The sequence below is a fragment of the Natator depressus genome, chromosome 1 (assembly GCF_965152275.1).
Source record: "Natator depressus isolate rNatDep1 chromosome 1, rNatDep2.hap1, whole genome shotgun sequence".
In the NCBI taxonomy this organism is placed as follows: Eukaryota; Metazoa; Chordata; order Testudines; family Cheloniidae; genus Natator; species Natator depressus.
The window spans coordinates 331,553,639-331,578,497 of record NC_134234.1 but is presented as its reverse complement, the minus strand read 5'-3'; the positions used below and the strand labels follow the sequence as shown (position 1 = coordinate 331,578,497).

Genomic DNA, 24,859 nt, shown 5'->3' with positions numbered 1-24,859 from the left:
CTTGCACTGCTTAAAATGAGCAGTGCCAATTTATTGTTCACCACTTCATCAGTGGAAAGTGGATATACACCAGCCTTTGTGAAACCTAAGCTGATTTACCACACACTTCAAGCAAACTCATTGGTAAAGATAAACAGTAAAACAAATTTATTGACTACAAAAGATAGATTTTAAGTGATTATAAGTGATAGGCAAAAAGGCAGAGTGGTTACCAAAATAAAATAAAATATAAGCATGGAGTCTAAACTCTCAACCCTATTATTAGACCAGGCAATATCTAGATTAAGTAGTTTTTCTCATCGCACTGGAGATTGCAGTCCTTAATATACAGGTTTGTCCCTTAAACCTGGGCCAGTCTCCTCTGTTGGAGTCTTCAGTCTTCTGAGTGTCTTTGTTGCTTGCAGCATGGGTGGGGGAAGGAGAAAGGCCAAGCCTGGGGCCCCTGTGTTCTCTTTTATACTCTCAGTCCCATGTGCTTGGAGAACACAAGTCCAGGCATGTCTGGTGGGCATTGCTGAGTCCCTAGGCAAGGTTGAGAAATTCTCCTGGTATGGCCTTTATGCAGGTGAGTCATCGAATTGTAGTTCCCTTGCTGGACAATGGCTGTTAATGGTTCTTTGACACTCACCCCGGTGTTGGTTACTTTCCTTGGCATTGTCTCTGGGGAGCTAGTATCTAGGCGCTTCCCAAAGCAAGAGCATATTTTAGTGAAAACCATACAAAACAATTCTCATAAATTCATATGCATTAATGATATAAATATTTTGATAGAACAGTCACTTTCAGCAGATCATAACCTTTTCCCTAATACCTCACACAGACTGCTTTATATGCAATATCACAAATATATATGTAAATGAGGAATATGGGGGTTACAGGACGCTCTATGTGACTATAGAGTGTCACAATCTATTTCAATCAAGAGCTGCAGCCGGTAGAATACACTCAGTTGCTATGTGATTGATCTAAGAATGTTATAAGATTCCTAATCTAAGCTCAGGTTCTGTGTTGTCAGTTATCAAACAATGAGCCAGATCCTCATTGGGCAGAGCTCCACTAAAGTCAACAGAATTACATCATCTTATGATCTTGCCTTATTTATTTTTATGATATTCTTATCTGTTTGCCAAAAAGACCATTCAGTGTAGGAGAGTGTAATTATGCTATTGAAACATTGCCTTGGACCTTAGAATGGAAAGCAAAATTTGATGTCAACTCTTCCCTTAAGACAAGCATTTGAAGAGGCATAAGGGATCAGTATGACAAATTGCAGCAGCATGGGACAGGGAACCGTATGAGAATCAAGAACCCTGATCACAGGCCTATTTTATGGACTTAGGCTCTTTTCCTGGGGTGCAAGGACATTCAAATACTAGGGTGATGAGTGCGCTATAGATAGCAAGGCTAGTGGACAGACTGCATATTCCAAGTTTATACCCTATATCCTGATAGAAAAGACACAGCTTCAAGAATTGTTCTTTTGTGGCAAGTTTTCCTTAGCTCGTCAAGTTTGAAGTGGCCACATTACTTACAAGTAATTAAGCTGGGATGTGGATTGCGGTCAACAACTCCATTAGCACAATGGACCTGTTACCAGCAAGAGTAAAACCTACTTTGTGCAGTATAAGGAATAGAATAGAATGCAGTCCTCAGATCATCCTAAATAACTGCCAATAAAACCTTTCTACCTTGCCCCACTAGCCTGCTTTCTGAGTATGCGGAATAGGAGATGTTTTCCTTTTTTATTGAATTTTCTTCCAGATTGAGGCTGAATATTTTCCATTGGCGCCTGGCATAGGTGGAAGGAGAGCGTTTGGGATGATTCATGATAGTATGGGTTAGCTAGAGAAGTTGGAGAGAGGGGGTGTGGCTTGTGAAGAGAAACTATGGCTTACTAGATCTGTACTTCTGACACTTTACTTGTGTTGATTGGGTGCTATTGGACTATAAATGGGAGGCTACAGGATTTGGTGTTTCATATTGGAAAGTGACAGAGTTGCCCAGCTACTGCAGAAAGATCTGGTTATTACTGTCCTGTTCACAAAGGCCTCTCATCAGTTTTTGAATATACCGGTACCTGTAGTATTTTCATTGCCTTGATAAATATCAAAGGTCACTTTGGTTTCCAAAGCAGAGATTGCTCAGATGAGGCTGTTAAGTGCAGGCTGACATTATTCCTACCTTACCGTCACGACAAAGCATTTTTAGAGATTGATTCATACATACTGTTTACTTTGCAAAGTTCATTTTATATGCTGTACAAGAGCCTAGGCCCCTGTAGGTCTGTTGGATTTTAATGACACTAGAATTTGCATTCATAAAGTCTAGGGTACAAGAACAATTATTCTCAATCTTTCCCAGCTCCTTAGACTTGTTGAAGAGCAGTCACCTCTGGGAAATTGTTGGTTAGTTTGTTATACTGACACGACCACTTCTATTCACTTACTAGCATGCAACTAGACTATGAAGGAATATATTGATTCCCCGGTGTTCAAACTTGAAAGGTTTCCAAGACTAATTTCTACAGGATAGCAATAATACTTCGCATTTACAAAGCACTATGAGCAGGTTGTACTTTTGTTCTACTCCAGAACAATCTAGATGCTGGGTTAATGTGCACCTGCAATAGCATCCACCTGCAGTATTTATCTTAGTTATTTATATGCCCCATTGTCATAGTATCTGAGCACCTCCCAATCTTTAATGTAGTCATCCACCTAACATTGCTATTATCCCCATTTTATAGATGGGGAACTGAGGTACAGAGAGACTCAATGACTTGTCCAAGGTCATGCATGAAGTCTGTAGCAGAGCAGAATTAGCTAGTCCCAGGCTAGTTTTTATAATCACTGCACCATTCCTCCTCTCCTCCTCACTATATGTCTACTGCCTGCTAATGGAGCAGGTCAACAGACAAACCCAGCTGTCCTGTTGGAAACACCTTTCATCCACGGATCTGAAAACTCTCGAGAAAAGTGGGTAAATATTCCCAGTTTACAGAGAGAAACTGAAGCACAGAAATGTGAAGCAATTTGCCTGATGTTACAAAAGATGATTCACTCCTGTGAAACAGGTCAGAAAAGGACAATGCATTAAGTCCCATTTAAGCCCCATTTTAAGACCGTAAGTGGCAGGTAAGTTTTGTGCTGACACTCTGCAGAAGAGAGAATTTCACCCACACTGAGTCGTTGGCAGAGCCTGGGGAATAGAAAATATCTAGTAGGTAGACTAGAGATCTCTCAAGAGACATCACGGTCTCTCAGTAGGCTCATTCTATTCTGAAGTGCTAAAGTTTGGTCACAATCAGTGAAACTTAAGCATGCAACTGGTTCATTATCCTTATTATTTAGAATATTTCAGAAACTTTTTACAGCAAGAGACAGATCCATAATATTTTGGTCAACTTTTTTGACAGGAAAGAAGGTTATTAGGGAAATGCTTTTGGGGAAGGGGTTGCTGCCTCTTTAGACAAAGTAATAAATAAAGCAGTAGTTTAAGTGGTCAGGGTGAATCCAATATTAAGAAAATAACATAGGAAAGACACAAGCAAAATCATGAGAAATGATTAATGACACTTTAAAGTTAACTTCAGAACTATTCTATTTTGCTCAGTCCTACTTTAGCACACTGTATGTTAATGTGGCAGGATATTTATATTGCGATAAACTCACTGTACTCCTTAAACTGCAAATTTGCATGCATGTGTTCTGAATATTATGGGGTATTACAGGAGTTTAATAAAGGGCTCCTGAAGCCAACAGAATAATAGAATAATCTGTATCTCCTCTATCAAATCACCTTAACGTATTGAGATTCTATGTCAAAATAATATCATCCCGAGGGATTTGGTACAGTAAACAATCACAGCCAAAGGAGAAGTCCATGTTATAATATTGTTAGATTCTCTGTTCATGTAATGGTTTTATACTCCTAAAAGCAGATATTGTATCATTCTTTTTAATCTATGGAAGACAGAACAGCTGTTTAAGAGATCATTAGTTGAGAAACCCACATGTGAAGCAACAAAGACTGACTGAGTCATCTCCTGAATGTTTAGGTGATTGATTAAAAGGAAAGGAAATACAAGGTGGGGGAGATATCTTTTATTTGTGCAACTTCTGTTGGTGAAAAAGACTCTCCTTCAGGAAAGGAAAGGAGGGTGTTAGAGATAAGCTTTCATATCTGACCCACACTGCCTTGCTTTAGAAGATAAAGGCAGCATGGAAGCAGTACAGCTGAGCTGCCCTCAGAATGTACATGGCTCTCCTTTCAGGTACTGTGGGCAGGACTGACCACTATAAAGGTTAGAATGCGCCTTTACATTTAGCCCTGTGTATAGAGTGGCATGTAACTGTGCCACTCCAGAAGCAGTCAATTGCTCTGGGGGAAAGTAACCTGCGATTACCCCTGACCAGGCATAGATTACATCATCCCACCTTGCATTGGCTCTGCACTGTAAAGGGGCTCTGACCATTCCCCACTCCTCTCCAATGTGTATAGATGTTGAAGTTCTGGGCATGGAGCCCCTGCTTTCTCCCTAATGTTTATAGCAGAGATATGGGGAAGTTGTGTGTTTGTGTAGGGTCGTAGTACTCCTTACTCCCCTGACCAAGCATATAAGGGCTAGTCACACTCTATCTGTAACTGAACCCCACTTCTCTCCCCCAGATGAGCTTTCCTTCCTTTCTTTCTTGAAATAGGCCCAAGCCATACAGCTTAGATCTGGAGCTCAACTTTCCCAGATTGTGGGGTTTGCTCATATCCAGGGGTTTGCCTCAGGCCCATCTCTTTTCTTGGAAGGTCAGTTTCAATAAGGGTACAGAGAATCAAGTTCAATTCATTTAAAATGTGCTAGAGTTTTAGAAGAGCAGTGTTGGCATATTGGCCTATAGCAAGGCAGGCGAACAGTTTGTGTTCTTTATTGCTGAATCATAGAATCATAGAATATCAGGGTTGGAAGGGACCTCAGGAGGTCATCTAGTCCAACCCCCTGCTCAAAGCAGGACCAATCCCCAATTAAATCATCCCAGCCAGGGCTTTGTCAAGCCTGACCTTAAAAACTTCCAAGGAAGGAGATTCTACCACCTCCCTAGGTAACGCATTCCAGTGTTTCACCACCCTCCTAGTGAAAAAGTTTTTCCTAATATCCAACCTAAACCTCCCCCACTGCAACTTGAGACCATTACTCCTTGTCCTGTCCTCTTCTACCACTGAGAATAGTCTAGAACCATCCTCTTTGGAACCACCTCTCAGGTAGTTGAAAGCAGCTATCAAATCCCCCCTCATTCTTCTCTTCTGCAGACTAAACAATCCCAGTTCCCTCAGCCTCTCCTCATAAGTCATGTGTTCCAGACCCCTAATCATTTTTGTTGCCCTTCGCTGGACTCTCTCCAATTTATCCACATCCTTCTTGTAGTGTGGGGCCCAAAACTGGACACAGTACTCCAGATGAGGCCTCACCAATGTCGAATAGAGGGGAACGATCACGTCCCTCGATCTGCTCGCTATGCCCCTACTTATACATCCCAAAATGCCATTGGCCTTCTTGGCAACAAGGGCACACTGTTGACTCATATCCAGCTTCTCGTCCACTGTAACCCCTAGGTCCTTTTCCGCAGAACTGCTGCCTAGCCATTCGGTCCCTAGTCTGTAGCTGTGCATTGGGTTCTTCCGTCCTAAGTGCAGGACCCTGCATTTATCCTTATTGAATCTCATCAGGTTTCTTTTGGCCCAATCCTCCAATTTGTCCAGGTCCCTCTGTATCCTATCTCTGCCCTCCAACGTATCTACCACTCCTCCCAGTTTAGTATCATCCGCAAATTTGCTAAGAGTGCAATCCACACCATCCTCCAGATCATTTATGAAGATACTGAACAAAACCGGCCCCAGGACTGACCCCTGGGGCACTCCACTTGACACCGGCTGCCAACTAGACATGGAGCCATTGATCACTACCCGTTGAGCCCGACAATCTAGCCAACTTTCTACCCACCTTATAGTACATTCATCCAGCCCATACTTCTTTAACTTGCTGACAAGAATACTGTGGGAGACAGTGTCAAAAGCTTTGCTAAAGTCAAGAAACAATACATCCACTGCTTTCCCTTCATCCACAGAATCAGTAATCTCATCATAGAAGGTGATTAGATTAGTCAGGCATGACCTTCCCTTGGTGAATCCATGCTGACTGTTCCTGATCACTTTACTCTCGTCTAAGTGCTTCAGGATTGATTCCTTGAGGACCTGCTCCATGATTTTTCCGGGGACTGAGGTGAGGCTGACCGGCCTGTAGTTCCCAGGATCCTCCTTCTTCCCTTTTTTAAAGATTGGCACTACATTAGCCTTTTTCCAGTCATCTGGGACTTCCCCCGTTTGCCACGAGTTTTCAAAGATAATGGCCAATGGCTCTGCAATCACATCTGCCAATTCCTTTAGCACTCTCGGATGCAACTCGTCCGGCCCCATGGACTTGTGCACGTCCAGCTTTTCTAAATAGTCCCTAACCACCTCTTTCTCCACAGAGGGCTGGCCATCTACTCCCCATGTTGCGATGCCCAGCGCAGCAGTCTGGGAGCTGTCCTTGTTAGTGAAGACAGAGGCAAAAAAAGCATTGAGCACATTAGCTTTTTCCACATCCTCTGTCACTAGGTTGCCTCCCTCATTCAGTAAGGGGCCCACACTTTCCTTGGCTTTCTTCTTGTTGCCAACATACCTGAAGAAACCCTTCTTGTTACTCTTGACATCTCTTGCTAGCTGCAGCTCCAGGTGCGATTTGGCCCTCCTGATTTCATTCCTACATGCCCGAGCAATATTTTTATACTCTTCCCTGGTCATATGTCCAACCTTCCACTTCTTGTAAGCTTCTTTTTTATGTTTAAGATCCGCTAGGATTTCACCATTAAGCCAAGCTGGTCGCCTGCCATATTTACTATTCTTTCGACTCATCGGGATGGTTTGTCCCTGTAACCTCAACAGGGATTCCTTGAAATACAGCCAGCTCTCCTGGACTCCTTTCCCCTTCATGTTAGTCCCCCAGGGGATCTTACCCATCTGCTCCCTGAGGGAGTCAAAGTCTGCTTTCCTGAAGTCCAGGGTCCGTATCCTGCTGTTTACCTTTCTTCCCTGTGTCAGGATCCTGAACTTGACCATCTCATGGTCACTGCCTCCCAGATTCCCATCCACTTTTGCTTCCCCCACTAATTCTTCCCTGTTTGTGAGCAGGAGGTCAAGAAAAGCTCCCCCCCAGTTGGCTCGTCTAGCACTTGCACCAGGAAATTGTCCCCTACGCTTTCCAAAAACTTCCTGGATTGTCTATGCACCGCTGTATTGCTCTCCCAGCAAATATCAGGAAAATTAAAGTCACCCATGAGAACCAGGGCGTGCGATCTAGTAGCTTCTGCGAGTTGCCGGAAGAAAGCCTCATCCACCTCATCCCCCTGATCCGGTGGTCTATAGCAGACTCCCACCACTACATCACTCTTGTTGCTCACACTTCTAAACTTAATCCAGAGACACTCAGGTTTTTCTGCAGTTTCGTACCGGAGCTCTGAGCAGTCATACTGCTCCCTTACATACAGTGCTACTCCCCCACCTTTTCTGCCCTGCCTGTCCTTCCTGAACAGTTTATAACCATCCATGACAGTACTCCAGTCATGTGAGTTATCCCACCAAGTCTCTGTTATTCCAATCACGTCATAACTCCCTGACATCACCAGGACCTCCAGTTCTCCCTGCTTGTTTCCAAGGCTTTGTGCATTCGTATATAAGCACTTGAGAGAACCTGCTGATCGCCCCTCATTCTCAGTATGAGGCAGGAGCCCTCCCCTCACAGACGTTCCTGCCTGTCCTTCCTCCCGGTATCCCGTTTTCCCACTTACCTCAGGGCTTTGGTCTCCTTCCCCCGGTGAACCTAGTTTAAAGCCCTCCTTACTAGGTTAGCCAGCCTGCTCGCAAAGATGCTCTTCCCTCTCTTCGTAAGATGGAGCCCGTCTCTGCCCAGCACTCCTCCTTCATGGAACACCATCCCAGTGTGTAGGTATAAGGCATCCAGCATCTGGTGTGCTGTAAAAAATGTAATACAGAAATTAAACAAAAACTGGGCCCAATGGCCCAAAGTAACCAGCCAATCCCTCAAATACAGCTAGGCAACAGAGCAACAGGAAATCTTAACAGTGACCATAGCCGTGTTAAGGCAGAATAACTTCCCAAATGCATGGAGTGTGTGAACAGTCAGATCTGCTCATCAGTTCCTACAGCTAATATGAGATCACGGTTAAGTTTTTGCATCACAGTGCAAGTTTGATGAAGCTTGTGTATGTATCATTTTGGGGCATCTGTTGGCGATGGAAGTAAGCCTTATGGACATTCAGAGTGCATTATCAACAGCATTATAAATTCAAAGCTTCCTTTGGTGGTATTTGCAGTTCATAATTAAACTAATGACTATGTAAATTATAATTGATTTTGTTCTCTACCAGTATATCTGTAAAGCTGGGGGGGCATAACTCTTTATCATTAAGATCCTGATGCTGCAATCTGATCTGCATTGTCATACCTCTGCCATTGATTTGATTGGAACTATACGTGGACTTATGGACCTACTTGTGTGCATCAGATTACATGAATTTGATATCCTTTAATACTGATCTCACTTACCCTGGTGTAACTACATTGAATTCAGATACTCTTGAGTCACACCAGTCAAAATGTTGGTATCCCCATGAAAAATGGCATCTTTGCCTTTTTTTAAAACTTTTTCTAAAACTTTGCTATAATCTCTGAGGTTTACTTCAATTTTTTTACCATGACAATTTTTTTGCTGAAATGACGTGGAGCATCCCTTAGCAGAAATCAATGCTGATGTTAATACTTCATTAGTCATTTTCTACTGTTATGTGCATCAGTGCAGTACAACTAATTTTACTGTCATCCATGTCAAGGTTCCTTCCCCACTCTGAACTCGAGGGTACAGATGTGGGGACCCGCATGAAAGACCCCCTAAGCTTATTCTTACCAGCTTAGGTTAAAAACTTCCCCAAGGTACAAACTTTGCCTTGTCCGTGAACCGTATGCTGCCACCACGAAGCGTTTTAAACAAAGAACAGGGAAAGAGCCCACTTGGAGACGTCTTCACCCCAAATATCCCCCCAAGCCCTACACCCCCTTTCCTGGGGAAGGCTTGATAAGAATCCTCACCAATTTGTACAGGTGAACACAGACCCAAACCCTTGGATCTTAAGAACAAAGAAAAATCAATCAGGCTCTTAAAAGAAGAATTTTAATGAAAGAAAAGGTAAAAGAATCACATCTGTAAAATCAGGATGGTAAATACCTTACAGGGTAATCAGACTGAAAACATAGAGAATCCCTCTAGGCAAAACTTTAAGTTACAAAAGACACAAAAACAGGAATATACATTCCATCCAGCACAGCTTATTTTACAAGCCAATAAACAAAAGAAAATCTAACGCATTTTCTAGCTAGATTACTTATAGATTACTTACTAACTTTACAGGAGTTGTAAGGCTGCATTCCTGATCTGTTCCCGGCAAAAGCATCACACAGACAGACCAAACCCTTTGTTCCCCCCTCCAGATTTGAAAGAATCTTGTCCTCTCATTGGCCATTTTGAGTGAGGTGCCGGCGGGGTTACCTTAACTTCTTAACCCTTTACAGGTGAAAGGGTTTTGCCTTTAGCCAGGAGGGATTTTATAGCACTGTATACAGAAAGGTGGTTACCCTTCCCTTTATATTTATTCCACGCCCCGCAAATCACAGATAGGGTGAAACATTAGCTGTGATTTCTTCCTGGAGCTCTAGGATAAAACAGAGTTAATAAGACACATGCATCTCTAAATATACTACTAACTGTATAAAGACTAACAATATTTTCCACACCTCAAGGACAATTTTAACCACTTGATTCTGGGAAACTTTCACGGGAGAGTGCATCAGCCACTTTGTTAGAAGCTCCTGAAATGTGTTGTATGTTGAAATAAAAATCCTGGAGAGCTAAACTCCACTGAATAAGTTTTTTGTTATTTCCCGTGGCGGTATGAAGCCACTGTAGCACAGCATGGTTGGTTTGCAGGTGGAAACGCCATCCCCAAACGTATGGGAGTAGCTTTTCCAGAGCGTAGACAATGGCATAACATTCCTTTTCACTGATTGACCAGTGGCTTTCCCTCTCAGACAGCTTCTTGCTGAGAAACATGACAGGATGGAATTCTTTATTCGGTCCTTCCTGCATTAAGACTGCTCCCACACCACGCTCGGACGCATCTGTGGTTACTAGGAACGGTTTGTCAAAGTCTGGGGCCCTTAGCACAGGGTCAGACATGAGTGTCGCTTTAAGCTGGTTAAAGGCCTTCTGACACTGTTCAGTCCACTGAACTGCATTTGGCTGTTTCTTTTTGGTTAGGTCTGTCAGTGGGGCGGCGATTTGGCTGTATTGCGGTACAAATCGCCTGTAATGTCCAGCCACGCCTAAGAAGGATTGGACCTATTTCTTTGACTTTGTGACAGGCCACTTTTGGATAGCATCCACTTTGACCTCTAGGGGGTTGATAATTCCTTGACCCACCTGGTGTCCAAGGTAAGTCACTCGGTTTAGGCCTATTTGACACATCTTAGCCTTAACAGTTAGTCCTGCCTCCCTTATGCACTCGAAGACTTTTTGTAGATGTTCCAGGTGTTCTACCCAGGAATCCGAAAATATGGCCACATTGTCAAGGTAGGCGACTGCATATTCTCCCAATCCTGCTAGGAGACCATCTACAAGTTTTTGGAAGGTGGCGGGTGTATTTCGCAGCCCAAAAGGGAGCACATTAAATTCATACAGCCCGAGATGTGTGGTGAAGGCTGACCTTTCCTTGGCAGATTCATCTAGTGCTACCTGCCAGTACCCCTTGGTTAAGTCCAAGGTAGAGATGAACTGAGCCCGTCCCACTTTCTCCAATAGTTCATCTGTGTGTGGCATTGGATAGTTGTCTGGGCGAGTTACAGCATTTAGCCTACGGTAGTCCATGCAAAAACGTATCTCCCCATTTGGTTTGGGAACTAGAACCACTGGAGATGCCCATGCCTGGCCAGGGGGCAGATTACACCCATCTGTAGCATATCCTGGATCTCCCGTTCTATTGCAGTTTTAGCTTGAGGAGATACCCAGTAAGGTTGGGCTCTAATTGGGTGAGCATTACCTGTGTCAATGGAGTGGTATGCCGGTTCAGTCAGTCCTGGGGTGGCTGAGAACGTTGGTGCATAGCTAGTGCACAGCTCCTTGATCTGCTGTCGCTGCATACGCCCAAGGGTCATGGAGAGGTTCACCTCTTCCACGCCACCAGCACTTTTCCCTTCGTAGTAGACACCTTCAGGTCACTCAGCGTCATCTCCTCCCTGGGCTGTAAACTGACAAACCTTTAATTCTCTGGAATAAAAGGGCTTTAGAGAATTAATATGGTATACCTTAGGCTTTCAGTTTGAGGTGGGGAATGCTATGAGATAATTAACAGCTCCCAGGCGCTCTTGGACCATGAATAGCCCTTCCCATGACACTTCCATTTTGTGGGCCTGGAGCGCCTTTAAGACCATGACCTGGTCCCCTACTTTGAAGGAAGGCTCTCTGGCATGTTTACCATACCAGGATTTTTGCTCTTTTTGAGCATCCTTTAGGTTTTCTTTAGCAAGGGCTAAAGAGGTTCGGAGGGTGTTTTGTAGGTTGGTTACAAAGTCCAGAATGTTAGTTCCTGGAGAAGGTGTGAACCCCTCCCATTGCTTCTTTACCAACTGTAATGGCCCCTTAACCTTGCGGCCATATACAAGTTGTTAACTGTTATCATCTAAACAGAAGTTGGCGTCTATTTATTTTTACCTTTCTGCTGGTGTGATTTAATATTAAAGACATGACTGCCTTTTTTGGCCTGGTTCTGCTGAATCTATGGAGAATCTGCAAACACTTACTTATGTGCTTAACTTTAATGTGTGAGTGGATCCATTGACTTCATTTTGACTACTCCTGTATTTTAAGGTATGCATGTTGGGCATTTTCAGAATTGGGCCCTAACTCTTTAAAAGCTGACAAGTTTTAGGCATAGATTTGACTAATGTAGCAACAACAATACAAAGACAAACTTTTAAGAGCTTCTTTGTCTTATAATCACATTAATGGATAGATATTTGAAAGCAATTCCAGGACAGTTGTTTGTAATATTTCTCCAAGTTGCTCCAGTATAAACTATTAATTAAAACTTGGCATTTGTTTGTTTTTTTGCTTTAAAATGGAATAACAGGGCAATTATTTTAACCCAAATTGCATGATTCTTCTCAGCTACTTCCTTATCCTTTTATTTGAATCAAGCTATTAGTCAACTGAAAGATTTCAGCTATGTCTTAATTTATCTAGTATCTATTTATATTGGCCTTTTATTATATTAAATGCAACCCCCGTGCACTAATGCATTGTTAAGGTTGCACAGCGTAGCAGCCAAAATTCAGGAAATGTGAAAGCGAAAGACCCTGCTTGGGTCTGAATGAGCTCTCCCATGACAGCTAGCTGGGGAGTGGAACAGGCTTCAGGACCAGACTGTATTTATGTGAACACACCCACTCTGCCTAGGTATGCAGCAGACAGAGCTGTGTTGCCAAAGTGGTCATCTTTGGCTGGTGTTGGGTTACAAATCGGAAAGTAACTGAAATTCTTTTCTGATGGATTATATTTACTAAGGGACAACCTATCCTAAATGCTCAATTACTGAGGGACAATCCACACTCATTCCTATATTTGCTTTCTACAACCAACTCTCTCTATAATTTTTCATGAGTGATGTACCCGAGTATTCGGCTTCTAATATCTAAACTGTATGTTAAATTTATTCACCTAAATTTGGGTTATTTCAGATTCTGCACTATAAGTATTTTATGACTTTTAAACCAGATTTTGTACTTTGGGATAATCTAAGCTCCACACCCAGATGTACAGCCACTCTTTCCTTAATCTGTGTATTATATAATTTTAACATTAGCTTTAATAAAAAATTTTAAACTTGAATGCAAGGTTAATGAAAGGTTATCCTCACTGTGTGAGTAAAAGGCAGCAGAACGTACTTAGCCTGTCCTGATTGTGGGAGGCATCCTCAGTTGGACTGAACTTGCTAAACAGGGGGCTCGGATGCCAGACCTCTGTGAAAGAGTGAGAGGGTGGGGACAGATGTCCCTGCTGGGAGGTGTGGGCTCTGCCTAAGAGTTTAACCTACCCCTCCCTAATGTTCAAAGATAGAGCTAATTAAGGCTTTACTAGGAGTCTTTTGTTTTGTTAAGTGATCACTAGAGCTGAAATCACTTGTCGTGGGATGGTGTTTCTGCCCAGCCTGCTTCAGCAATGAAGTTCCCCCATTAAGAACTGAAAACCACTAAGAGCTGGGTGGAACCTCAAGAGATTGACCTGCAGAGGTCACAGTAGAGAAGCAGGTGGCAGTAGAAGGTGACAGCGGCACAGACAGCGGGGTGGCCAGTGGCTCGCAGTGGAGCAAGCAAGGTGCCTTCTTCCCTCCCCCACCCAGAATGGAAGGTGCAATCACACAGATGGGCCTCTGAACTCTGGGTCTTCACTGACCAAGGACAACCACTGTGAGTGGGGTGTGTGGAGGGAGAAGAGAGTTAAAGGAACTTTTGGTTGTAGAACTCAAGAACCTGAGGCAAAGGACACTGCCCAAGGTACTCTGGGGTGGATGTTTTGTTCACAGTTTTATGTTTATGAATCTGGCTTGCAGCGTTTTCCACAATTAATGCCAGGTTTCTTCCCTCCTTTCATTAAAAGTTTCTTTTCTACACTCAGACTCTGTGCTTGCGAGAGGGGAAGTGTTGCATCTTAGGGGCACCCAGGGGGTGGTGTGTAATTTTTCCAGGTTACTGGGTGGGGGCTTGTGGTACTCTGTACCACAAAGTAGCATCCTGGAATCCCCATATTCATCCCTATTATATGATTATATTTCATACGAAGCATGCCATGTAAGATATTATATGAAAAGTCATGCTCTGCTGAAACCTATTGTTCTGACAAAATATGTATATCAATAGTGTGTATGAAGTTATGGGATTTTGCTGTATAGTTGTTACTGAAATATGTGGTAAGTTTGATAGTGACAACAAAGGAGGTGATCTGCATCCAGGAAGGTGTTAAACAACCATTAATCAGCAGTGGAATTGTAAATAAGGGATTTACAATATTGTAAGAGGGCTGCCCAAGCATCACACAAGGGGGGATTGCTCAACTCTGTGACTTAGCAAAGCCCACCAGGGCTTGTCTGGGCTAGTGTTTTCCAGGCACATGGACTGAGGGTATAACATAAGGGACAGTGGCATCATGTCTTGGTCTTTCTTCTCCCCCACCTACACTAGAAGAAACAAGAACAGTGGAAAGACAAAGACTTCAGCTGAGGAGAATAGTCCCAAGCTCAAAAGGGGAAGCCTGCGTATTAAGAACTGTAACATTCAGTGTGGTGAGAAAACTGCTTGATCCAAATACTGCTGAGTGTAATAAGGTTTAAGATTTTAGACTGTGCACTTACCTTTTATATTCTTTGGTAGCCATCCCTGACCTTTTTATACCTACCACTTATAATAATTTAAAATCTATCTTTCTATAGTTAATAAATCTGTTTTATATTTTACCTAAAACAGTGTGTTTTCGTTGAAGTGCTTGGGAAATCTCAGCTCAGTTTACAAAGGCTTTTGTGTGTCCTCTCCACATCAAGGGAGGGGCGGACTGGGTAATAAACTTACATTGGTCAGGCTTTGGACCAGGGCAAGATGGTACAGTTCTGGGGTGCAAGGCTGGGGCTTGGGAGATTTGCTGGTGCCTTTCTCTGTGTGAATCATGAGTGGCTCTGGGAGCATTCATACAATCTAGCAGGGTGTAGGGCTCCATATGTTGTTGTGCTGAGTGATAACAGCACCTGGAGGGGGTTGCTACTTGCCACTAGCAAAGCATTGTGAGAGACAGTCCAGGCTGGAGAGTTAAGAAGGCACAGCGGTACCCCAGTTCCAGGTTGTACCCTGGGGATCCTGTCACAGGGTTTGAGCAGGTTCTGTGTTGTATTGTTGAAAAGGAACCCCTAGATATTGAACCTGGCCCTGGTTGCTGCTGATTCCTGGCAGAGGGTTACAAAAGCTCATGTTGAACCAACAACCTTAACTCTGCTTTCTTGTGTGTATACATTAGATACATTCTTTGTGATCACTTACTAATTCTCAAAGGCAATAATGCTTTCTACAACCTCAGATATATACATGTATCTACGTTAAGGTGATTACTTTTACAAACACTGCAGACAAATTATCTTCAAACATCATTCTTCCAAATAAAGTACAGAATTCCTGCCCTTATACCTGTAGGTAAGATTTGAAGGATTTATTGCCTGGGTTATTTCAGCTGATATTCAAATGAAACAGGAAACACTATGTCAGCCTCAGTTTTAAAGCAACATTTCTTTTCATGTTTGAAATCTAGAATGGCAAAAAACCTAATTCATATGTTTTTTTTCTTTCTAAGAAATTAGCAACTACCATAGGGGATATTTGAGATTTTTTGGCTACATATACTAGGCACTCGAGATTAGCATCTAGTCTTTTGTTTGTAAATTGAGTTTTCCCCATTCTCTCTAAATTAAAAAATTAAATAATTCAATGAACAATACTAAAGGAAAAGGCACCAGCTGTTACTGCTGCACAGCGCCTTCAATTTCCAAGAGTTATCACCAGTATTAGAGGGGAGGGCTGCTTGCTAAAATGGCACTCCTGCTGTTGCTGTATCTAGTGACGTTCAGTTGGGACCCCTCGAGCGTTCCTGTGAAGGAGTAATCTATTAGTGGAAGTGAGCCTCAATTTGTGGAGAGCAATCCTGCAAACAAAAAGCTCAAGAACCTTCTGTCCACTGTGTAGCCCAGCTCAAGACCAAGAGATAGATAAAGATGTGCAGTACTTGAGTGTTAATCTTCTTTGCATTAGTATTTGGCTTTCCTGATACGGGGGAGATGTTAAATCCAACAATAGTTGTAGTCTATACATTTTCTTTTTTAGAGAATGCCCTATAGCATCCCTTAGTGCCTGGTGTTTCTCAAACTTTAAGAAATTAGGCCTGATTCACGTCAATGGGAATTTTGCCATTATTTAGGACCAAGATTTCACCCTAGGACTTATCTAATACACACTGAAACAACAGGACTCTTTGGGCCCACAGGGGCGAGACTATAACCTTACAATCTGCTCTGGCAGGAGCATGAATTGTGAGTCAGCATCACAGTTGCTTTCTTGTTCCCCACTTGCTTTGGGGAGTAATAAGATACTTCACCTTTTATGGGGAGTAGTTCTGTCCCCTGTACAACTTGCTAGCTCCTATAGCTGGAAAGTGTGTGTGTGTGTGTGTGTGTGTGTGTGTAGTCAGGGCTCCACTCATTCCCCTTCCCTGCCCACTTACTGATTCACAGACAGCCGCACACACACAGAGCCTATTGTAGCAGGAAGCAGGAGACATAGCTTCCTGTCCTCCTTTCCACAGGTGAGTAAGGGCTGGGACAATGTCACCCTTAATGAGCAGAGGTGCAGTAACAATAGTTGACTGAAAACAAATTCATTAAGCAAAATGGAGGGATAAAAAAAGAGAAGGAAAAGGAAATAGACCAGGACAGACATGGTGAGACTGTTGTATGGAGCGTAGTTGTAGCCGTGTCAGTCCCAGGGTATTAGGGAGACAAGGTGCGTGAGGTCATATCTTTTATTGGCCCGACTTCTGTTGGTGAGAGACAAGCTTTACGCTACACGCAGAGCACTTCTTCAGGTGAGGCTGTATCACACCTGCCTCAGTTCCCTGTCCTATGGGGTGGGTACCTGAGGTGTATTGCACTATTGTATGAAGTGGGTACCTGAAGTGTAAATAAGAGCACTAGACAGGTAGGAGTAGATAAAGAAGCAGCACTTAGGTGGACGACAATGACAGGCAAGAAATGAGGTACTGGCATACACTTGATGAGTCATTAAAACCAGGTCCTCAGCAAACACCAGTTTGACCTTTCTGGCAAGGGGAGGCAAACACCTTTTTCACTCAATGGAAACAGAACCGCAGTCAGCTTAGAGCATATTTCCCGGGGGAGCATCTCAGCCTCCAGCCCTGACAGTGTGCGTGAAATAAACTCTGGGTCTCTTCCCACTTCCTAGCTGAGAAAAATCCATGTCGCCGGAACCTCCGCCACCGCAGCCGAAAGGCCCAGGATCTAGCTGGACAGTGCCCAGCACCACAGGGCCCTGGCCTCTAGGGGCTCCCCCAGTGCAGCTACCGGGAGGGGCACGTCAGCGCTAAGCCTCACCGGCGGGCCCTGCCCTGGAGACTGGGTGCACCGTGGGGAGGCAGCCGGTGGCTCCGGGGCGACCACGCCAGCGGAACCTCAGCTCCCCGGAGGCAGGGCACAGTCCTGCGCTGGCCGCGGAAGGAGCTCGCCGTCCGCTGCCCCGGCTGGGCTGCGGATGAGAGCGGGTCGCCAGGCGCCCTTTTCCCCCGCTGCGGCGCGTCGCTCCCAGCCCGCCCCGGAGCGGAGCCATTGCAGCGGGCGAGCGCAGGCTGCGCCCAGGGCCCCTGCAGGCGCGGAACCTCCGCGCTCCCCCGGGGCTGGAGAGCCTTCCGCAGGCACGCGCCTGCGCTGCCTCCGCCCCCTCCTCCGGGCCCCTCCTCTCTCCGCGCGGGGGCGCTCACCGGCTTTCTCAGCCCTGCCCTGGCTGGCCTGGGAGGCGGCAGCCGGGGCGCAGGCTGGGTGGGAGCCGCTGCCGTCCGCGCGTACTTCCCGGCGAGCCGGCTGCAAGCCAGGGCGCTACCGCCGGCGAGCGGCGGGGGGTAGCCAGGCAGGCACGCGGCGAGCCCGAGCTCGGACAGTCTCCTGCCCTGGGTGTCGGGAGCCCGGCAGCTGCCAGCCCTTGCCGTGCGGAGAGCGAGACGCCCGGCAAGCTAAGAGCCGGGCGGTCCCCGAGCTGTTGCCATCAGCCGGCAGAGGGGCTGGAAAGCCGCTGCCGTCAGCAGGCAGCAAGGACGGGGAGCCCACGGCGAGCAAGTTGGGGTGCAGAGGAGGAGGGGAGCCCTGCCCTCTCCCGGGAAGAGTCCGGCATGCAGAAGATACCGTGCGTGGCAGCGAAGAAGAGGAGGTTTTGTGGTCCCGGCTGCTTGGTGTTTCCCTGGCGCTCTTGCTTCCCCGCTTGGATTTGCTGCTGGGCTCTAATCTGCTGTCAAGCGGCGCGGACTGGGGATGCTGTTGAGACTTCCTCCCGCGTGCAGCTGCCTCAGTGTCAGGAGGTGAGATTTCCTTACCCGCCCTGTCTGGCTCAGCAGCCTCCAGCAGGAGTTAGACCTGCGGCTTTCCTTGCAAAGCAACCACGTTACACTCTTGCTGCAATACGGGGCATGATACTTGCAGAGCAGTGAGTGGTGTGTGTTCCTCCCCACGCTGGTAACGATGCCTCTTTAATGTTGTGGAAGAGGAGAAAGAGGCGCAATGTGCTGGCTGCGTTTTAATGCTTTTAAACAAGGGAGCCTTTTGATAATGCAGTTACAAAGTCTTCTAAACCGTTCTCTGTGCTCTCTCATCAGTAGTTATAAATGCTGTGGCCTTAACATGATTGTTTTCATTCTGGATCAAGGTTTTGAGGTCTGGCTGCCTTGCCTGCTTTAATTTAGCATCGTTATAAAACAAAATGCTTTGCTGAATGCTGAGCTCTTTCTTTTTTATTTAATGTCTATGTTAGGCTCTCAAGGACTTTCTGTTCTCCCCTGGCGTGTAGCACTGTTTCCCGGGACTTCAATCTGCAATAATGGGATGGCAGCGGAAACATGAGCGAGCTCTTGAAATGTTTTGGTTGAAACGTTTGTAACCAAACCCAAGAGTGAGATGCTTGCTTAAAAAAAGCCTCAGAATGAATCTAAAACCAGAGAGGCTTCCTCTAAACGAGTGAGTTTTGGCAGGTCTCTGACTATTTATTGTCACTGTGCCCAATACTTGGGGCAAATCAGCAGAAAGGTACAAATTATGAAGAGAGAAGAGATCAATGTCTTTAGCTGATGCTAAATTGGCTGCCTGGACTTGCGGGGGTAGTTGTGTTCTAGATTGAACAGTCACATGGGGAAGATACAAATTTTGGTTAACTGATATCTTTCTCTGCTACTCAGGCAGGAGCAGGGGTGACTTTAATTTCCTCTTGAGCAGAGACTAGTGGTTTTTCTTTCTTTAAAGTATGGTAGATAATGCTACTCTTTTTAAAAGAAAAGTTGAGTCAGATTGCAAGCTCTTCGGAATAGAGACTTCCTCCCTACAGGTTTATAAAACACAATGTGCGCCTGTGTGCGCACAATGTGGTGCAAAATATAATTTTGAACATTTTTTGGGGAATGGGAGGAAAGAGACGCCCAAAGGAGACATGCAGTGAATCAGTGTGACCGATCAGCTGAGTCGCACCGTCCAAGCAGAAAAGTTGTGGTTTAGCTATAATTAGTCTAGATCTGGCTGATATGCCTAAGGCTCAATCCTTCATGTTTTACCATAGCTCAGTCTAAGTTCATGCACCCAGTTCTTTTCCTCTTTAAATCAATGGCACAGTTCCAACTGTGATTTACTTCAGTCACAGCATGATTAGGCACCGTATTTCTAAATCAAAAGATGGAGGCTGTCATTAGAAAGTATTATAGCTTTTTTCTTTATGCATGGCGAAATCAAAGACTTGATAGAGGCATTATCACTGGCTATCCCAAGGGCTTGAAAAGCACGTCTTAATGCACAGGCATGCAGTTCACTTTGAAATTTGTGTAGGATCTTTCCATCAGCTACAGCCACCATTTTTTTTATTACTCCCCTTCTGTAGGAGAGGAGTAACATTTTCCAATTTTTGGTCCCCTAAAGCTTCCAGTCCTTGGTCCCTGCAGAAATAGACCCTCACCTATTGTTGTGAGAGTATATATTACAATATTACTAACTTTTAAAATATAGATAATGGACAGCCTGGGGTTTAAGGACTTAAAAAGTTATCGGTATCACTGTTTTTTTTCTAGTGAGGAGTCAACTAGTTAAATGAACTGAGTTTAAGAAGAGGGCAGAAGTCAGGAAATCATCCTGCAAGCCACTAGAGCTGTGATAGACGAGGGGCCAAAATTACAGCTGGTGTAAACAGAAATAACTACATGTACTAAAACATCTTTGGAATTGCTAAACGTTATAGATGGAATTTCCTAACTCAGTGGTGCAGCCAACACAGGAATTCTATATTAGCCCTTATCTTAACAGATAAAGAAGAACTGTTCACAGAACTAAAAATTAATCATAACTTAGGTGCAGGTGATCATGATTTGGTCACATTTATAATATGCAACCAGACTAAAGTCCAGACCAGTAATATATATACTTGGTGCTTTAATAGGACTAATTTCACAAATCAGAAAACAAGTGAGCCAAATCAGCTGGGAGGAAGAATTTAATCAGAAAAATGTGATTGATAATTGGGAATCATTTAAGAACATTTTACCAGCTGCCCAAAAAGTCACAATTGAGGAAGAAGGCTGTGCTGGTTAAAAAACCAACCTGGTTTAGAGGGGAAGCAAAGGTATGTGTAAAAACAAAATCTATCTAGTCTATCCTCTCAGATGGAAGAAAGGGGAAGTTGATACTAATGAATGTAAATCAGAAGTTAGGAATTGTAGAAAATTGATAAGGGAAGCCAAAGTACACAAGGAGACATCTATGGCCAGCAGACAATAAGAAGGAGATTTTTAAAAATATATCAGGAACAAAAAGAATCCTAACAATGACATCGTTCCATTACTAGATGGAAATGATAAAATTATAAATAATAATGCAGAAAAGGCAGAAGTGTTCAATAAATATTTCTGTTCTTGTATTTGGGGGGAAAAACAGATGACACGGTCTCATGATTTGGCAATGATAACGTTTTTTCCATTCCACTAGGATCTTTGGAGGATGTTAAACAGAAGCTACTAAAATCAGACATTTTTAAATCAGCAGGCCCAGATAACTTGCATCCAAGAGTTTTAAATCAACTGGGTGAGGAGCTCATTCGACTGTTAATGTTGATTTTTCAATAAGTCTTGGAGCACTGGGGAAGTTCCAGAAGACTGGAAGAAAGCTAATGTTGAGACAGTTTTTAAAAAGGGTAAATGGGGTGACCTGGGTAATTATAGACCTGTCAGCCTGACATTGATCCCAGGCAAGATAATGGAGTGCTGATACGGGACTTGATTAATGAAGAATTAAAGGAGGATAATGTAATTAATGCAAATCAATATGGGTTAATGGAAAATAGATCCTGTCAAACTAACTTGATATCTTTTTTTGATGAAGATATCATTGTTAAGAAATGTTAATTAATATTCATCCTAAATTGACCTCTTCTTAATTTCCTCTCATCTCTCCTAGTTACTGACCTTTGCACCAGCCTAAATGATTCTTTCCCTCATAGGTGTTTACATTCATTGAAAAAGGTACGGTGTGGTGCCTCCCCTCTTACATGTCTTTTAGCCAAGCTCTAGATAGTTGCGGCCAGGTCCTGATCATCGCCTACGGGGTACCACTGACCTCATCAGGAGTGAGGGGCTCAGCATCTTTGAGGATTCTTTTTTTTTTTTTTTTTTTTTTACTGTTCACCTTTCCTCATAAATTAATCTCTTCTGAACCTCTTAAACATTTTGTCATTCTTTTCTGAATTGCTTCCATTTTGTCCTCTGGTTAGGCAAAACCAGTAAAATAAGTGGCCCTCTGATGTGTTGTTAGCCTGAGGGTGCTCTGTAGTGTTTGCTGCTTACTGGAGAATTGTAACAGAGACAGTAGTCCATCAGATAAAGTACAGTGAGCACCAAGGAAACTTCAAAGCTTGGCACTACAGTCCTAGGGCCTGATCTTGAAATACTCACACAGATAGTCTCATTGACATGGAAATAAGTTATAGGGCCTAATCTTGCAAATCTTACTTGCATGATCAATCCTTATGTGAATAGCTTCACTGAGAGGAAGGATGGTCCAATGGTAAGGTACTAACCTGGGTTTAATTCCCTGCTCTGCCACAGACATGCTGTGTGACATTGAGCTTCTTTTGAGCATTCAGCTCTTAACCCCCATTTTACAGATGGGGAACTGAGGCAGAGAGGCTAATAGAACTTCCTTATCTCATGCAGTGTCATGAGGATAAATACATTAATGATTGTGAGGGATTCAAGTACTACAGTGATGGGGGGCCATATAAGTACCTAAGATAGACTGATGTTAATGAGTTCATTCACATGAGTAGGCAATACACTTACTACTTACTCTTAAGCCCAGGAGCAGGGCCCTGGTGCTTATTGCAGAGGCAGGAATCCAGTGAAAGGCAAAATGGGTCCCCAGGAGTAGAGCCAGTTGGAAACTTTCTGATGAAACTGTTATGCTGGAAAATGCCGATTTGTTGTAATGAAATGTTTAGCCAAGTCTATTACAGATTTGACAAAACGTCACTGAAAAATGCAGGCTTCCATTGGAAATCTGCCAATGTTTCAGGGTCCACAGCTTTGACAGGAAGCTTTATTCAGTGAATAGCAGCCATGAAATTGACAAGAATGTCAATTTCACATTTAATTTCAGGAACACCATATTTTGGTGTTTCTGAAACAAAAATTTCAGCTGTCTTCAGTTTGCCTAGTAACTTTGGTAAATTTTTGCTTTTGTTCTGAATCAGAATGAATGCAAATTCATAAATACCGAAATTCCCAAGTTTTGGCCAGCTCTACCTAGAACCGCTGACAGAGTTGCCAACTCTTGTGATTTTTATTGCAAATCTTGCAGTATTTGGTGATTTGTTTTCCCTTAAAGCCCCAGTTGCTGGAATAAAGAGATTGTATGAAAATCTCAGCTTTCGTTTGAAATAAAAGTAAGTTTCTCGCCCTCATAATGAAGGAAAACCTGAAGTGACTGCACCCTAAAGGCTCAGAGACCAGAAGGCAAAGGAAAAGAATCCAAAATGTATTTACCCCGGCCTTCTCTCGCATGCTCTTCAAGATAATCTCATGATTTTTTGAATGCATGAGGTTGGTAATACTGCTACTAGGGAATTAAGGAGGATAAAGACATTGCAGAGACATTAAATGACACCAGTATCAGTCTTCTCCACAGAAGATGTTGGCGAGAGAGCTATCCCAGACCTGTTCTCTTCAGGGAATAAAGATGAGGCACTGTTAGACACTGAAGTATCAAAAGAGGAAATGTTAGAACAAATTGTTAGTTCAGCCAAAAACAAATTACCTGAACTAGACAGTGGTGTTCATTAGGTACTTGGACGCTATAGCAATGGTGCAGCATCAGAGTCTAAATAGAACAGAAAATAGCATGAAATGTCTGAGCTGCTAACAAAAATGTGCAGTCTCATAAAAACAGCCACTATGCTGGAGGGTAGCAAAAAATGTCACACTTATATTTAAAATAGGTGCTAAGTATGATGCGGGGAATAAACCAGTTAGCTTTTCTGGAGTACCAGGTAAATTTTGTTTGGCCTTTTCACCACATCTGCACACTGAGCTGATGTTTTCCCTGGACTGTCCATAATGATGCCCCTGTCTTGAAGTTTCTCAGATGGTTATCGTCACACAGATCACACCTTCCTTATAAAGTGTATTAATATTGCTACATTTTTGCAAAAAAACCTCCAGCCATCAGCTTCACACGCCCCGTCCCCGCAAAACAGAAACCTTTAAGCCAGAAATCCTGGACTTTTTTCTCAGGCCTTTTCACTCAGGGCTCTCTCCTGATGGCAGGTTAACAGTGCTGATCAAATGCTACTTGTTTCTGGTGAGCTGATCTCTAGCTCTGCATTTCCTTAAAGCCAATGAGGAAAAAAGAAAGTAAGATTTCCTGAGCCAGCTGTGTTCTTCTCTCCTTACTCACCATGTTCTATTCAAATCTTTAAAGTCGACAAACCTTCCTTTAAAGAGAAAACATGGGTGCCCTATTGATAGTTCTTTACACCAGGACGTATGATTTATATATGCAGTTTGGGCGAGGTCGAAGGCCCAGTGAAGTCAATGGAAAGACAGTGCTGCTCTGAACTCAGTTAAGTGACACCAGTTAGATGCTGGTGTAGTGGACTGATGACTCAGCTCTTAGAACTTTACTTTTCTTGACAAGCTTCCTCTCTGCAAACTATATTAGATAAGCACCCGGTCCTGGCACTTGCCTATTTTTAAGTACGCTGATTAGTGAGGCAATAACTACCTCCACCCAAGCTGCTCAAATAATAGTCGGAGTGTAGCTAATAATTGATAGTGAACATATTTCCTGATTCAGTGAGAATAAGACAAATAGACCAGATTCGCTGGGTCTGTCTCTTAGCACCCATATCTGGCACTGAATACAGGATTTTTAAAAAATGCATTATCCTATCCAAATATGGACTACTTTCTTTGCTCTTCTCCAGTTGGGTCGTATAGGGTTGGGGAGATATAAAGGGACTGTGTATTGAAGTCACCAAGACACTCTGAATTCTCAATTGGCATGTTTTGTATTGGCCTCTAAAAAAGGATAGACATACACCTATTCTGATTTCATGAGGGAAGAAGTTCCACGGCCAGTGTTCAGTTCTTCACCAAGACAATGCCTTCCCAGTTACTTTATGGGTTGGATTTCTTTCCGAGACCTGCAGACCAGCTACAGTGTGCAGCTGAATGCTTAGTCCTCTAATCCTGAAAGGTCATTCTCCAGGGTCTGATTTCCATTTACACTGCCAGAGCAGTGTAAACGGGCCTTAGTGTAAATGGGAATCAGGCCCCATATCTTTAACCTTGCGTTGTAGGTACCTA

At 43.7% G+C, this 24,859-nt stretch overlaps 1 protein-coding gene and 1 long non-coding RNA gene across 5 annotated transcripts in view; one reads left to right on the top strand and one right to left on the bottom strand.

Annotated features, from left to right (window-relative positions):
- Nucleotides 1–285: 285 nt before the first annotated feature.
- On the bottom strand, nucleotides 286–18,261 carry LOC141980879 (uncharacterized). 3 transcript variants are annotated; one of them, XR_012637623.1, is made up of 3 exons: nucleotides 18,159–18,261; nucleotides 7,878–8,061; nucleotides 286–682 (listed from the first exon to the last, which is right to left on the bottom strand). It is a non-coding gene; the product is annotated as an uncharacterized LOC141980879 (long non-coding RNA). The 3 variants fall into 3 exon arrangements; XR_012637621.1 differs by lacking the exon at nucleotides 18,159–18,261 and adding an exon at nucleotides 11,199–11,385; XR_012637622.1 differs by lacking the exon at nucleotides 18,159–18,261 and adding an exon at nucleotides 9,504–9,668.
- The window catches only part of ELAPOR2 (endosome-lysosome associated apoptosis and autophagy regulator family member 2), a 151,034-nt gene continuing 143,943 nt past the window's right edge, over nucleotides 17,769–24,859 (top strand). For both annotated transcript variants that reach the window (XM_074942575.1, XM_074942574.1), the window contains exon 1: nucleotides 17,769–18,331. In XM_074942575.1, coding sequence (XP_074798676.1) covers nucleotides 18,146–18,331 — 186 coding nt within the window. In that variant the 5' untranslated portion in view covers nucleotides 17,769–18,145. The remainder of the gene's footprint in view (nucleotides 18,332–24,859) is intronic.